Here is a 15,684-nt window from a genome sequence, read left to right as displayed (position 1 = left end):
TTCCACAGCCTTTGATATACCAGTTGTGGTGTATTGGCTAGGATGACAGGGATCAATCCTAAACCGACCATGCATCAGGCAAGTGCTTTACCATTCATTCATTTCAACTTATTTTCGTGCTTATATCCAATTAAGGTTCAAGCACGCTGTCCTGTGCACATACTTCAGCTATCTGGGCTGTCTGTCCAGGACAGTGGGTTAGTTGTTAATTGGTTAGTGGTTAGTGAGAGAGAAGAGGGTGTAGTGGCCTTAAGAACTCACTATGGATTGGAACTGGTACCGGGGTGCGAACCCTGTACCGACCAGCCTGTAGTTCTATGGCTTAACCACCAAGGCCAGTAGTGCTTGACAACTGGGTACGTCCCACACTACATAAAAATAATGGGAAGATTTTCAACAGTTTGGCAGTATGTGTGTATTTAAAAAACTGCACATATATTTATATTCATTAGCAATATAATCATTTCTCTATATAGGACAAAAAGACAAACCCTTTTGGAATAAAACAAGATATTAAATTATTTACATTCATAACAAACATATTACTCGGTTACTACACTATGTTTGATTAAATTTATTTTTGAAATTTGATAGTTTGACTTTACACATTATTTCTAACATTGATTACATATATTCACTGCTGTCCTCATTACAACTGTACAGACAACAAAACAGGGAGAAACACAAATAACTACCAAAGTGGTCTAGTCTGGGGTAGTACACCACCACCCCTCCAACAATAATCAATAATTAGATACTATACAAAGTATTTCCTAAATACAGTCATAAAATGAATATGCATGCAACATCTATTGATCAAAATATGGAATACTTCATACGTTAATTATAACTTAGTATACAAAATATGCAAATCATTTTTTTTTTAATTTTAGGATTATCTGTATAGATATAAATAATATGTATTTGTGTGTAGGACAACAAATTTACAAATTATTTTTAGGCATAAGTGGAATTAAACCTGAATTGCAGACAAGGACTGCATTTTCAGCTACAGTTTATGTAACAGAATTAACCACATTTAGACAGTGTAGAACTGAGTGGCAGAACTTCAATCTACAGTTTATGTATCAGAATTAACCACACTTAGACTGTAGAACTGAATTGTAGACACTGCACTTTGATCTACAGTTTATGTTGCAGAATTAACCACACGTAGACTGTAGAACTGAATTGCAGACACTGCACTTTGATCTACAGTTTATGTTGCAGAATTAACCACACGTAGACTGTAGAACAGAATTGCAGACACTGCACTTTGATCTACAGTTTATGTTGCAGAATTAACCATACTTAGACTGTAGAACTGAATTGCAAACTCTGCACTCTGACCTACAGTTTATGTACCAGAATTAACCACATTTAAACAGTGTAGAACTGAGTGGCAGCCGATGACTGTATTTCGATCTGGCCAAGTTTAAACTGAATTCTCTTCAGCCAGGTGAGCAGAATACTCGAGTTGAACGAGGACTGGTCCTTGGTGGGATGAGGCGGCTCCCAACACTGGCATGTCTGTAGTCGGACCTGGAGGTGACCAGGAAGCTAGAAAAGAAAATGAATGTTTGTTTAATCACACTTCATCACATGTAGTCTTTCCCCTAGCTTGTTTTAGCATGGTGTGGCACCATGCCTCAATAGTCCAGCGCCATCTTGCCTTAATCAACATCATGCTGTCCTAACATTAAACAAACTATTTCAATAATTAGTTCTCAAGCCTGGTATTGGCACCCACCCAGAGCGAGTTTTAACGACACAATGGGTAGGTGTAAAACCACTACACCGACTTCTCTCTCACTAACCACTAACAACTAACCCGCTGTCCTGGACAAACAGCCCAGATAGCTGAGGTGTGTGCCCAGGACAGAGTGCTTGAACATTAATTGGATGTAAGCACGAAAATAAGTAAAAAGAAGAATTCTAAAATTGCCTTTATAACACAATCAGAAAATTTATTATTAATTAATAAAATATCCCTGTTATATATTTCACTATTATTTTGATTTTTATATAAAAAAAAATTGCTTTAATGAAAACAAAAAGTGCTCTAAACATAGTGAAAATGCCCCAAAAGTGTTTAGTCTACTATGCCTTGCCAAATTTCTAGGGAAAACATTACATTGCTTTAAATCCAGAAGTGAAAAATGAGACTAGACCAAAAAATTCTGAAATCCTAGCATTATCTTGAACAGTAGAGGAAGGAAGGAAATATTTTAATTAACGATGCACCCAACACATTTTATTTACGGTTATATGGCGGACATATGGTTAAGGACCACACAGATATTGAGAGAGGAAACCTGCTGTCGCCACTTCATTGGCTACTCTCTTCGATTAGCAGCAAGAAATCTTTTATATGCACTATCCCACAGACAGGACAGTACATACCACAGCATTTGTAACACCAGTTGTGGAGCACTGGCTAGAACGAGAAATGGCCCAATGGGCCCACCGACGGGGTTCGATCCTAGATCGATTGTGCATCAGGCGAGCGCTGTGAAAAGTAGAGATACTGTGATTTTTTAAAATCAAAGAACTAAGATCAGATTTCAATTAGACAGAGGATATATAGATGATTCATCACAAATATTTTTTATATGAAAAATATCAACCGAATCTATGTTAAACAGTATGTGTCTAGGCTGCCAAGACAAATACCGATTAATTGGACAAGGTTCATATTTTACATATTAAATAACACAAGTAGCGAATTCTATTTATACTATAACAATTTAACATTTTAATGTGATTTTTAGTAAATCACGGTACTAAAGTCGCCTCCATCGGTAATATGACATCATCATGATTAGCACAATTTAGTTTGATGGTACACATTTTAACTAAATCTTATGAAAACGTTATGCTCGGGTATACAGATCTTGTTTGCTTGTAAACAAATGACCCATTCACAGCAACACATTATTATCTAAAGACCTTGCAAATTTGCATATACCTTTAAATTTGCATACCATTAATACACTAAATTATCAATGGGTTCATGACATGGATATCATGGGTAAGTTATAGGATAAAATATTATGAATGGAAAAGAATATTTCTTTAACAACACCTCAGGACATTGTTTTAATAAGCAGTTATTATAAAGTTGATATAAAATTCAAGCACTTAAACATAAAATTTAAAAACATTTAAAGCAGAAAATCCATATTTACAAAATTCAAGCATTTATATGCAGCACACTGAAATTTAAGGCTTGTGAAACCTTTAAATGAAAAAAAGAGAGAAAAGATGCATATAAAAAGAAAAATCAAAATCTTGTTTAATGAGCAACTGTAAAATGTCACACATATTTTGAACTGTGCCATTTTAGTCTGAGAATTAACAAAAGAACCCACGGTCAGTTCAAAATATATTTTCAGTGAATCCATCTTTCTTCAAATTGGTTTTCACAAATTAAATCTTAAATATGACAGCAACTGCAACACACTGAAAGTCTATGTTTCAACAATACAAAAATTGCATTAGTTTCTTTTTCATCACGACACAGTGTGCTTGATGGTAAAATAAGCTCACCTGGGCATGATACGCAAATAAGATGGGCGTCCACATGGGAAATAACTGCAATAGAGGACAATGTTAAAGTATGAACATGAAGAAAATAATATTAAATTAAAAACTGACAAATAAAGTTTCTTCAAGTCATAGAATCTAGTTCCTGCGATGTTTTTATTTTCTATAAAATACATTTTGAACTGCTACAAACAGGATAAGCAAAAACACAATGGATTTTACTAATTTAATACATTTAAGCAAGAAATGGTAAAAATAATGTAATTGCTAAACATATTTAACACTATCTAAGAACTAATGTCAGCACTGTCATATTTATAAAAATCTGTTGGTAAACAAATATTCTATGATTGACTAATAAAAGCTAAAATTGTTTTAATAGTGCTTGGTCCACTTCACAAATCTAAATATTCCGGGTAATGTTGACTATAATTCTGATTTTTGGCAAAAATGTCTAATGACTGAACCATATTTAGTTAGAGAGTTGAAATGCATGGTGACTGAACTAGTTCGGAACAAAATATTGTACTCATTTCCTCCACAAGTTCCTCCACACAAAATGCCAATGAGTCACTTTTTTTTTTTTAGTATGGTACATGTATAATAGCCACATTATTTTATTTCAGATTTAAACAGGAAACAATGAAAAAAATAAACAGCAAAAGTCATCATTATTAAAATCCTTTCTAATAATTAAATCTGAGGTACTTCATACAGAAAAACCCCACTCGTTTTGAAAAATAATAGCTGCTAACACAAAAGTCAATAGCAGCATGATCCAAAACTTTCAACTTGAAAACTCTTTTGATTTTCTATAAACATTGGAACAATAGAAAATACACCTGATCATAGCTGATGGACAGAAATGTCACTCCAAACAAAAGACTGCAAATAGTTAAAATAAATATCATACAAACTAGCTATTTAAAGAGAAACGTATTTAACATGAATTATTTATTTTCTTAACTGACTTGCCCTTACTTTCATAGACTTACTGTCTGCTATTTTTGTAGAGGTGCAGGCTGATTTGTGCCCGAATTAAAGGAAAATGACTGAATCTGGATAACAACATTTATTCATATTAGCATTACTGCCAAACAGCTACATTGTGTATATAGGGTTGTAAATTATTCTTATTAAGTGGTTTAACGTGTCCATGTACCACTATGGTTTTGAACACGCCTATCCCGAGTCCAGCCTCCGATAGGATCGGGGGTCTGACTCGGGACAGGAAGGGTTAGAGGAATCACTATGTGTTTATACCTTACAACTAATATTGAGGTAGAATGATGGAAATACATGGTAAAAAGGTTTTAGGCAAGCTCATTTTACCCAAATATCTCTATCTTTTTAGCCTGAATTTGATGATCTCCCCCCCCCCCCCCCCCCCATTTCGTACGCTTACCTTGGCGAGCACAGATGAGTTACATTCTTGCAATGCCTCCATCAGACTCAAGAAATGTAAGTTCACCATCTCTGCAAGCTGAAAAACAGTTTAAAAACAATTAACCGTACATTTAATTTCTGTTTTAATTTAAACCACTTAAAAATTCATTAATGCTGGTACAGGTATCCTTACATTATCCTTACATCTCTATACAACACCAGAAATGTGTTAATAGAATTTTTTCATTTTTTTTCTGGTGGCATGATGTTTTGAATACTGTTATATGAATAAGGCAATGCAGGCCATTACTTCACTGAAGGTGTTAGTAATTCACACTGAAATCATGTGAATTAATACACTTGGGGCCAAAACATACCAAAGCTTGGTCTGGATCTCTGTCTAGCAAATGAGGTACCAGGTAAAGACCCCATGTTTGGCAGTCTGGCAGTGTAAAAATACAGCACATGTCATCTGTCAGATCTGAAGATCACGCCAGCACAGATGTGATGTGTTTTATCACATTCGATTCAGTGTGTTACTGTTTTTTTTACTGGTAACACTCACCAGACCCAGACCCAGCATCAGTGTGTTTTGGGCCTAAGATCCATAGAAATAATATTTGAAGTAGGAATTTAATAAGCTACTTAGTGTTGGGGTGGTGTTGGGGCATGTTTCACACAAATTGTTTATCAGTGGATGGCTCAAATGTGATTTTTCCTACCAACTCTCACCCCCCCCCCCCCCACCCCACCCCCACCATTCCTACAGGCCTGATATTGACTTCAGATGTACTTTACATTCAATTCATATATTGTGTATTTCACTGAATTTACATACTCTTCATTTAATTCAAGTAAACTTAGAAGTAATGATCGCTGAGCCACGAAACACGCTGTGAATGCATGTATTTGCAATAATTTTATATTAAGAATCCCTAAAAATAACACAAAGCATTGAAGTAGTGAAAAAATATATATAATGAAAATCTTTTATCAAAAAAGAATTATTATTTTACTGTAACAATTTACTAACTTATAAATAATTTTAAAAGAAAAGCTGAGATAGAGAAGAAAAAAGAAAAATCAATATTTAATTTTAATAGCACAGTAGTCATGCATATACAGATGAAAACAATTTAGGGAATATGTGATTATTGTGATGAAAAAAGGTAAAATATATTTTATGAAAAGACATCTTATAATACATAATTGAATATTTACTATTAATAGATGTAAAGAAGGAAAAAACTAAAACTTACCCACCCCCACAATTAGCTGCTAATTTGATATATCATGTACATGTACATACAATACAATTAAGTTTAATGATATCTCAGTACATTTCAAACAATGACCATAGACAGGAAAGTACATACCATGTACTTTAGTATCAGTGGTACTGACTGGGACAGGAGAAGACCCATGAAGTCTACCAAGAGAGATCGATCCTATGACCCACTGCACCTCAGGTGAGAATTTTACCACCGAGTTAAATCCTGCCACTAAGTCTGCCTAGTTCAAAACTAAATTCATTTTACGGTACTCAGTAATAAAATAAACAAATCATGGATTGTTGTCTGGAATGGGATATAACCCAAAGGGTCCAAGCTCATTATGGTTAAAACCTATGGTTAATTATTTTTTATAATACAATTACTTATCAATGCTTAGAAATAAAAATATTTTAAAATCTGGCAAAATATTCCTTTTTTCTTTTTTTCTTTTTTAATAAAGTGCACATAAATTTCTATAAAAAAAAGTTATAAAAACAAAGACTAAAAAAACTCCTTGTACAAACAACTTTGATTTCTTATACAAAATTAAAAAAGAAAAAGAAAAAAACAACACAAAAGAGGTTAGAAGAAAACATTAATTTGGTTGTGCACTAAATCCTCCCGTGTATGACTAAGACTATAATTCATGTATGCTCAAACATGCATATCCATGCAAATGAAAAAATAATCACCAGCTTTAAATCTATTTCTACCAGAAACACTATCCACTAAACAAAACAAAAACACATTTTACTAATGCTGTCCTTTTTCATTTTTGACAAGTATAAAACAGTGCCAGAAAAAAGAAAACATTTATTTGATGACACCTCAGCACACTGTTTAATTAGTGGCCATTAAATGTCTAATAGAATAATTCTGATACTTGATCTAGGGAAATAAAGAGATCAGATTCAGCATTTCAGCATTATTTTAAAAGCAGCTGATTTAAAAGCCAAAAGCCACTTAGAAAATGTGCAAATCAGAGCTTCTAATATCTAAGCCATATATTAATATGATTAAAGACAATGAGCAGGACATGTTAAACAAACAGGAAAGGTAAGAAATGTTTGTTTAACTGATGACACCTCAGCTATCTTAAAGACATATTATCACACATATACAGAAGCTAGGTTCTCGAGAAGAAATGGATTACAAATGAAAACTACGTTTGTTTGGCGATACCAAAACCTCGCTGTTGTATCACCCAAAACAATTCAACTGAACCACGATGGAGGGAAAATCCACGTCAATCCTCTCAGCAATTTTTAGCTTTGAATCTTGGAACACTTCCATGAGAAATTTATATGAGAAGCTGTGACCAAGTCAGTCACAACATATTTGTGCAAGGTTGATCCCATAACCCATCACACCTCAGGCGAGCATGACAGCACATACCATAGTCTTTGAGGCACAGAGTAGGATGGAAAATCCACCGCTGAGGGTAATCGATCCTATGACCCATCACCTCAGGCGAACATGACAGCACATACCATATAGTCTTTGATATACTTATTGTAGGGTAAAGAGTAGGATGGAAAATATCCAATAGGTCCACCGCCAAGGGTGATCGATCCTATGACCCATCACACCTCAGGCGAGCATGACAGCACATACCATAGTCTTTGATATACTTATTGTAGGGCAAAGAGTAGGATGGAAAATATCCAATAGGTCCACCGCCGAGGGTGATCGATCCTATGACCCATCACACCTCAGTCAAGTCTTCTACAGCTGAGCCACATTCTGCCAAGATGAGTTAAAGCTATGTAGATTTTTAGCAAGCATGCATCCATAGGCAAGTCTGAGCTAAAAATGTCGAGAGTTAACAACTATAGTGCAAGCAAACCTCATAGGTGGATTTATCCTTAAGTGACAGACAGCAGAAAAGAAGACACTTCATGTTATTAATATGTTCATATTCTAATCGTAAAGCATATCTTACAATGTCTAAGGGTTCTGTCCAGGAATGAGTGCTATTTTAGTTCAGCAGAAAGAATATAGGACATGACTATTATTTTGTTTTTTATTGGTGTGCTAAAGTAATTGTTAAAGCTGAAATCACGAGTACATTTTTATTATTAAGAATAGAACATCAACATTCATTTTTTTTTACTGTTGTAAGCCATTATTCGCCATCCTTGGGTTGTACTTGCTAATTTAGTTTTAACACTGAAGTGGGGAGCTATTGCACAGTTTTGTTACCAAGTATTAAAAACTTGGCTCTGAATTTGTATGCTGTATGATATAAAGTTTGTTTTGTTTAGCGGCACCACTTATTATTACTGGATGTCAAGTATTTGGTAATTCTGACATATAGTCTTAGAGAGGAAACCCTCTACTTTCTTCCATTAGCAGCATGGGATCTTTTATATACCAGTCGTGGTGCACTGGCTGGAACAAGAAATAGCTCCATAGGCCCATCAACGGGGATCAATCCTCGATTTACCAATATGCTACATCTCGTCCGAAACATTCAGTATTTGCCCGTTGATATACCAGTCGTGGTGCACTGGCTTGTATGCTGTATAAATGCTGTATGACTGCAGCTAACAATAACCGCTGACAGTGATAACATAAGTTTATTAAAACTATTTTTGTTTGTATTTTGCATTAATAAATAGAGGATTCGTCACAAGTATTTTTTAATATGGAAAATATCAACCGAGTCTATGTTAATTGGTATTTGTCAAGGCTCTGTTGAGACAAATACCGATTAACTAGATGAGGTTGATATTTTCCATATTAAAAAACACGAGTAGCGAATTCTATTTATCCTATAACACTTCTAAAATAACATTTTAATAAAAAAAATAGTAAATCACAGTCACCGCCATCGATAATATGACGTCATCACGATTAGCATGGATTAGTTTGACGTCACGCATTTTAAACAAATCTTTGAAAACGTTTCACTCAGGTACACGGGTCTTGTTGGCTTATAAGCAAATGACCCATCCACAGCAACACATTACTTAGAGACCTTGCAAATTTGCATACCATTATTAACCGGGTTAATAAAGTAAATTATCACATGGGTTTATGACATGGATATCATGGGTAAGTTATAGGATAAATGATGTTATGACACAATGACGTGAGACTACAGCTTTAACTTCAAAATCTTCTACCTGTGCCAAAGCAACACCCAGACATGGACAGAATCCACTTAATTGAAAGAAAAGCAAGAAAATGTGTTATTTCTTAACATTCTTGGTACAGGGTTATTTAGAATAAAAAAAACATAACTAGTAATATTATGCAAAGCTCAGGATAAAACCATGCAATAATATTCACACAGCTAATACCATTTGTTCTGATTTGCATTATTTATCTAAAAAATTCAACATGCATATATTCTTTTTCTTGTTTACAAAATGCTTTTAAATTAAAAAGACTATTGCAAATGGTAAATATACTCGAACAAGAGACTAGTCAAAAATAAATAAATAAAAAGAACTAGTAACTGGTGAAGTGTACTGGTTTTAAGTAAGTGTTGATGACAGTTGAACATATCTAACCGGTTCTATTTCTCTAGTTCATGGGGTTTTTCATTAGCATGATCAAAATGTGTTACTTGAACACTTATCGTGATAATTGGTGCTAAAAAATGTTACATTCCACATAGTTACAATCATTTATTTAAGCTCTGCTGTTAACAGCATTTACATGACAAACCTTACAAACATTCTCATTTTACTCCAGAAAGCAAAGGTGATGTTTAAAGAAAGAATGTGGTTTGAAAATTTGTAAAATAGAAATAGGCTCACACAGACTCCCCTAAATCTCTGACATGTTAAAACTGGTTTAAATGATGCAAATGAATTTGATTAGCCAATCAATTTCCACATTATATGAAGAGTAACTAGGATACTGTGTTTATTATAGAATATTAACTAGGATACTGTTTTTATTATAGAAGATTAACTAGGATACTGTGTTTATTATAGAAGATTAACTAGGATAAAACATTAACTAGGACATTGTGTTTATTATAGATTAACTAAGATACTGTGTTTATTAAATATTAACTAAGATACTGTGTTTATTATAGATGAACTTGGATACTGTGCTTATTATAGATTAACTAGGATGCTGTTTATTATGGACAATTAACTAGAATACTGTGTTTATTACAGAAGATTAACTAGGATACTGTTTATTAAAGCAAATTAACCAGGGTAAAACATTAACTAGGATACTGTGTTTATTAAAAAAACGTTAACTAGGATATTGTGTTTATCACAGATTAACTAGGACACTGTATCATAATATTAACTAGGATACTGTTTATCAATGAAAATTAACTGGGATACTGTTTATCATTGAAGATTGACTAGGATACTGTTTATTATTGATTATTGAAGATAAACTAGGATACTATGTTTATTAAGGAAGATTAACTAGGACACTGTGTTTATTACAGAAGAACCGAAAGGCATTATTTACCACTTTAGAGTGCGACAGGAGCTGCAGTATTCCGGGTGTGACACGTGCCCAGAAGTCCATGATCATACACGATGCGGTCTGATGCTGCTCACTGCTTGGTGGGTGTAGAGCTGCTGCAGACTCACAGTACATCGTCCACAGCTGTGACAACAACACCGTAACATAGTACAGAACTTCTTTAATTTATTCACACTTGGATGGATGGATGGATGAATTTATGGGCATATAAGACAGATGGAGAGGGATGGATAAATGGATGGTGTGATGGAAGGATGACAGGATGGATGGAATAGCAGGGAGAAAAAGGAATGGAATGTTTGTTTGACACCTCAGCACATGAATATGGATGAACAGAAAGGGATATATGGATGTGCGGGTTGGTGAATGAAAGGATAGATAGGTAAACAGACAAACAGATGTATGAACAGATAAATAGATGTATCAATTAAGATGGATGGATGGGTACATGGATGGATGGATAAGTGATAAACTATGTGTGCATGAACAGAATTAGACATCTAACCTCAATAACATGTGTGCATAATAACATTTAAACATTTATTTTTAAAGTTTAATATATATGTAATATTTAAAAACATCAAATAAACATACTATCAAAATAATAAATATATAATTATATGTTTGTAAACATTGACCTACCTGGCAGAAAATAAATGCATGAAACAAAGAAGACATGTGAAGAACAGAAGCCTAAAAGAAAAAACAAATTCAATTAGCCTCAGCCACATCGACATTGCAACAATATTATTATTACTATTCCAAAGAAAGTATTGTCTCAAGTTTCTGTGTTTAAAACATGGCAATGTAATACACATTCCCAAATACTATTCAAGAATTCTGCAATATATATTTTTAAAACAAATTAACTATTAAGGGTTTTAGCTGTCACTCATCACATCACCAAATGCAAATTATGAATCTGCCAAATATATTTCATTATTAAATTGAAAAAACAAAACTTATGTGTTGTTTGTGCAGCTACTACCATCTGTAAACCTAAAATGTAGTCTATGGTAGAAATCTCTCTCAGAACTAGAAGCATAAAGGAGACAATACCTTGGACTGTTCTGCGAAGCCTGTCATGATGACCATAATGTGCTCTGCGATGTGGCTGCAGGCTTCCAGTGGTACAGGTAAACACGAGATGGGAGCCGAACCCTCTGTGACGGCCGTGTGAGTCAGCGAGCCAATCAGAAGCCACGACAGTAATCTCACATGACCAATGCAGTCAATGAACTCTTTGGGCCTGAAAACAATTTAAATAGTACTAAACCAGTTATTATGTTTTGAAAAAACAACTACCTGTATTAGAATTTAAACAACATTTTAAATATATCATATTTAACATATATATATTTTTTTTTTTACTTCGTAAAGATATTTAACTTTTTCATCTACTCTCCTATATAGATTTTGTCAAAAATAAAGTAATTTATGCAGAAATTATATTCATATATCTAACATCAGTGCTCATGGTTTAAAAACTGATGGAACTTTGAACTGCTCTCTTAAAATTATGTAGGCGAGCAACTGCTCTCGAAGTCAAATTCACAATAATTATCAATTACTCGAGTCAAACCATAAGGACTGTAACATTCTGAAAATTTCAATCTGACTGTTTAATTTAATATCTTAATATGATTCCTGTTATTTGCTTTACCTTAAAAAACATTTTAAAAAATAAATCTGACAAACAGACAAAGACAATGTAAACCAGATGTCACATTTCAGCTGATGTATATCTCACTTGAGTAATGATGATACTAATTATAATGATTATATGAAGTCTTTTTTATGAGCTGGAATAATTTGAGGTTTTTCAATGAAACTAGTAGCCATATATATATCTATATATGTATGTATGTATGTATGTATGTATGGGTATATATATATATATATACACATACACATACACATACACACACACATATGAAGTCCCAAGTTACACTTATACGTTGTTGACTGATTGGTTAGGTCGAACTACTCGATGGGTCGAACACTTACTCGGGCACCGACAGGGTTTGAGCCAACGGGATTGAACTGTATATATATATATATATATGTATGTGTGTGTGTATATATGTGTGTGTGTGTGTGTGTGTGTGTGTGTGTGTGTGTGTGTGTATGTATGTATGTATGTATGTATGTATGTATGTATATGTATATGTATATGTATATGTATATGTATATGTATATGTATATGTATATATATATATATATATATATATATATATATATATATATATATACATATATACACACACATACATATACACAGTTGAATCCTGTTGGCTCGAACTCCGTTGCTGTTTGAGAAAGTGTTCGACCCATCTAACTATTCGGTCAACAACGTGTAAGTGCAACTTGGAACTTTGTTTTTGGTTCGAATGTTGCAGTGTATTTGACCCTTTCGAGTTTGACCCAACAAGATTCTACTGTATATATTTATTTATTATATGTATACAATCCTCTGATGTTACTGGCTGGTGGCATGGAGTGCATAAAGATCTGCTTGTTATGCTATCGGAGCTCATTATACTGAATAACAGGTTTCATACAGGTCAAGACAAATCCACATACCCTTGTTGCATGGTGGTGGGTGGGTGGTAAAGCCAGGGCAGGTAGCGGGAGATGGCTCGGTTGTCTCTGCCATTCCCCCGTGTGATCTCCAGAGCAATGTACTGGGCTATTCCCGACTTGAGCTGACTTCCAAGTGTGTCCTCGTTCAGGCTGTTAGAACCTCCTTTCATGTTACTCTGAAACAACACATTTTACACATCAAACATGTTTGTCAAGCCTTATTCACACCACCTTAAATAACACTACGACTGTCTGACTGACTGTCATCTGAATGCCAGAAAGCAAGATAATAATAAATAAACAAACTTCAGACATTGTCGTTTAAGGGGAGTTATCTCTCGACCCCCATCACAATGAAACTAATTAAAGGAGCATAATTTTTATCTCCCTTAGCATGTGAATTTATTTGTTATCAATATGGTAACATCTTAAATAGCTCCCCACAATCTAACTTTGGGGAGCAATTAATAACTCCCTTCAATTTTTGTTTCATGTTGATGTTTGCATATGACAACAGTAAACTGCAATCTTTACTGGTTTGTCAAGCGTCTTCATTCACACCTTCCTAATAACACTAAGATCATGAGACTGACAGTCAGTCAGACAGTCTTAGTATTATTTAAGATGGTGACAGAAACATTAAAGAAACAGAGCTGCATGCAAACCAATTCTGTGTGATTGTTTGGGAAACCCGTTTACCTTGACCTTGGTGAGCGTGTGTAGATCGGCGATGAACTCCATGCAGTCGTTGATGTAGTGTCTCATACACTCTGCCGCACACGTGCTGATCATTGACTGTGACTGGAAGAACAGCATGCCTACGTCGCCAATCGAGTGTGATGGACAAATCGTGCCGCCCGTGTCAAGAACAAGGAACTGAGGGGAAATACAGAAATTATTACATGATCATGTGTGTCGTATATGGTTTACAAAACAGACATGATAATGATCATGGACAAAAACAAATCTAAAAAATATTTTGGTAACTTTTCATAACACAATAAGAATAGAAACAGTTTTTTGGTGGAATAAAAAGCCAAATTTCCAGAAACATCTGCAGGTTTTTGTTTATCTCTTATAACACGAACTGTAAATTATTTTAATCCTGAGTGTAGTAATAAAAATCTACAAATAATATTCAAATTATTAATTGAGCATAAAATGAGACGTTTATTATTGTAATCCCAAGTGAAAGAACTGATAAAAATTTAGGAATACTATAGATGTATCACTAATATAAAACTTATTCCATAGGCATTTGTGTTGTACAAAATTTATGATGATGATGAAAAGGTATGGATAATAATTATAATGTGAATGTTGAATATAATAAGATATGAGCAATACTTCATACTAACACAAAATACTGTTTTACCTGAACAAGCATAAGCAAGTTTTCATCAGGAAGAATGGATTTGAATTTGAGTGCCTGAACAAGTTCAAAAATCACTGTACGTGTTAATATCAGCTTATCACGCTCCTAAAAGAAAAAATAATAAATGTGTGTCAAGTATCAAGAAATCACCTTCCAGAGTTTGAAAGTTATACTTGGGTTAAACTACAACTATTTGATGTCAAACATACAGTTATTTCAACACGTGATAACATGCTAACACAATTTAAAAGATTTTTTCTATTAAATAGCAACAAGGAATCTTTTATAAGAATGTTTTCATATACAGGAAAGGGCATACCATGGCTTTCGATACACAGTGACACCTCTCAAAACCGGACCCTCTGTAAACCAGTATTCCCCCAAAACCGGACATTTTTATGGTCCGTTTTTTTTTAAATCAGTACATAACTTAACCTCTCTAAACCGAATACCTCTAAAACTGGACATTTTACTTGGTCCCGAGGGCGTCTGGTTTAGAGGGGTTTCACAGTACTAGCTGTGGAGCATTGGCTAAGATAGGATTAAAAAAAGCCTACATGTCCCCAAGTCCTCGGACTCACCACACTTCAGACATGCAATTTATCACTGAGCTGCATCCCACCCTTAATCTAAGAATTAATACATACCCACAACACTGGCTACTTTTTTAATAAAAATGCGAGGTCTCTTTCTGTCCTTTCTCAAATAAAACACTGCACATAACATGTCAATATAAATACGAGTAATGATTAACCGTACAAACCCTGGTAAAAACTCTGTTACACATGGAGCAGATGTCGAGAAGATCCTGTAACTTGAATGAACAGTTCTGTACTGTGAAACTCAGCAGCTTCGAGAACGGCTCCAAAATGTTCTGAAAGTTTATAGATAACAAAATACAGACTTTAAATAAAGCCACTGACAAATATTTTTAATGTCTATAATAAAAAGTTAGGCGTTTTTATATGATAATGGAAGTAATAAAATGAAGTATAAATGTTATTTTATAAACAAATGATTCTGAGACTACGGTTTGTCAGTTTAAAAAAGAAATAA

The 15,684-nt window shown here is 34.0% G+C and overlaps 1 protein-coding gene across 6 annotated transcripts in view; it reads right to left on the bottom strand.

Annotated features, from left to right (window-relative positions):
• Positions 1 to 219: 219 nt before the first annotated feature.
• Positions 220 to 15,684, bottom strand: part of LOC121372734 (protein unc-79 homolog) — a 79,421-nt gene continuing 63,956 nt past the window's right edge. For 5 of the 6 annotated variants that reach the window (XM_041499209.1, XM_041499214.1, XM_041499213.1 and 2 more), the window contains 11 exons: positions 15,392 to 15,502; positions 14,629 to 14,733; positions 13,953 to 14,129; positions 13,254 to 13,429; positions 11,730 to 11,919; positions 11,313 to 11,363; positions 10,653 to 10,793; positions 8,053 to 8,070; positions 4,952 to 5,029; positions 3,550 to 3,594; positions 220 to 1,560 (listed from right to left, as the gene is read on the bottom strand). In XM_041499209.1, the coding sequence (XP_041355143.1) occupies positions 1,381 to 1,560; positions 3,550 to 3,594; positions 4,952 to 5,029; positions 8,053 to 8,070; positions 10,653 to 10,793; positions 11,313 to 11,363; positions 11,730 to 11,919; positions 13,254 to 13,429; positions 13,953 to 14,129; positions 14,629 to 14,733; positions 15,392 to 15,502 (1,272 nt within the window). In that variant the 3' untranslated portion in view covers positions 220 to 1,380. The remainder of the gene's footprint in view (positions 1,561 to 3,549; positions 3,595 to 4,951; positions 5,030 to 8,052; positions 8,071 to 10,652; positions 10,794 to 11,312; positions 11,364 to 11,729; positions 11,920 to 13,253; positions 13,430 to 13,952; positions 14,130 to 14,628; positions 14,734 to 15,391; positions 15,503 to 15,684) is intronic. The other variant, XM_041499212.1, reaches the window with a different exon arrangement.

The sequence above is a fragment of the Gigantopelta aegis genome, chromosome 4, assembly GCF_016097555.1.
Source record: "Gigantopelta aegis isolate Gae_Host chromosome 4, Gae_host_genome, whole genome shotgun sequence".
Classification (NCBI taxonomy): domain Eukaryota; kingdom Metazoa; phylum Mollusca; class Gastropoda; order Neomphalida; family Peltospiridae; genus Gigantopelta; species Gigantopelta aegis.
Note: the sequence above shows the minus strand (reverse complement) of the source record. Positions and strands in the feature narration are given on the sequence as shown.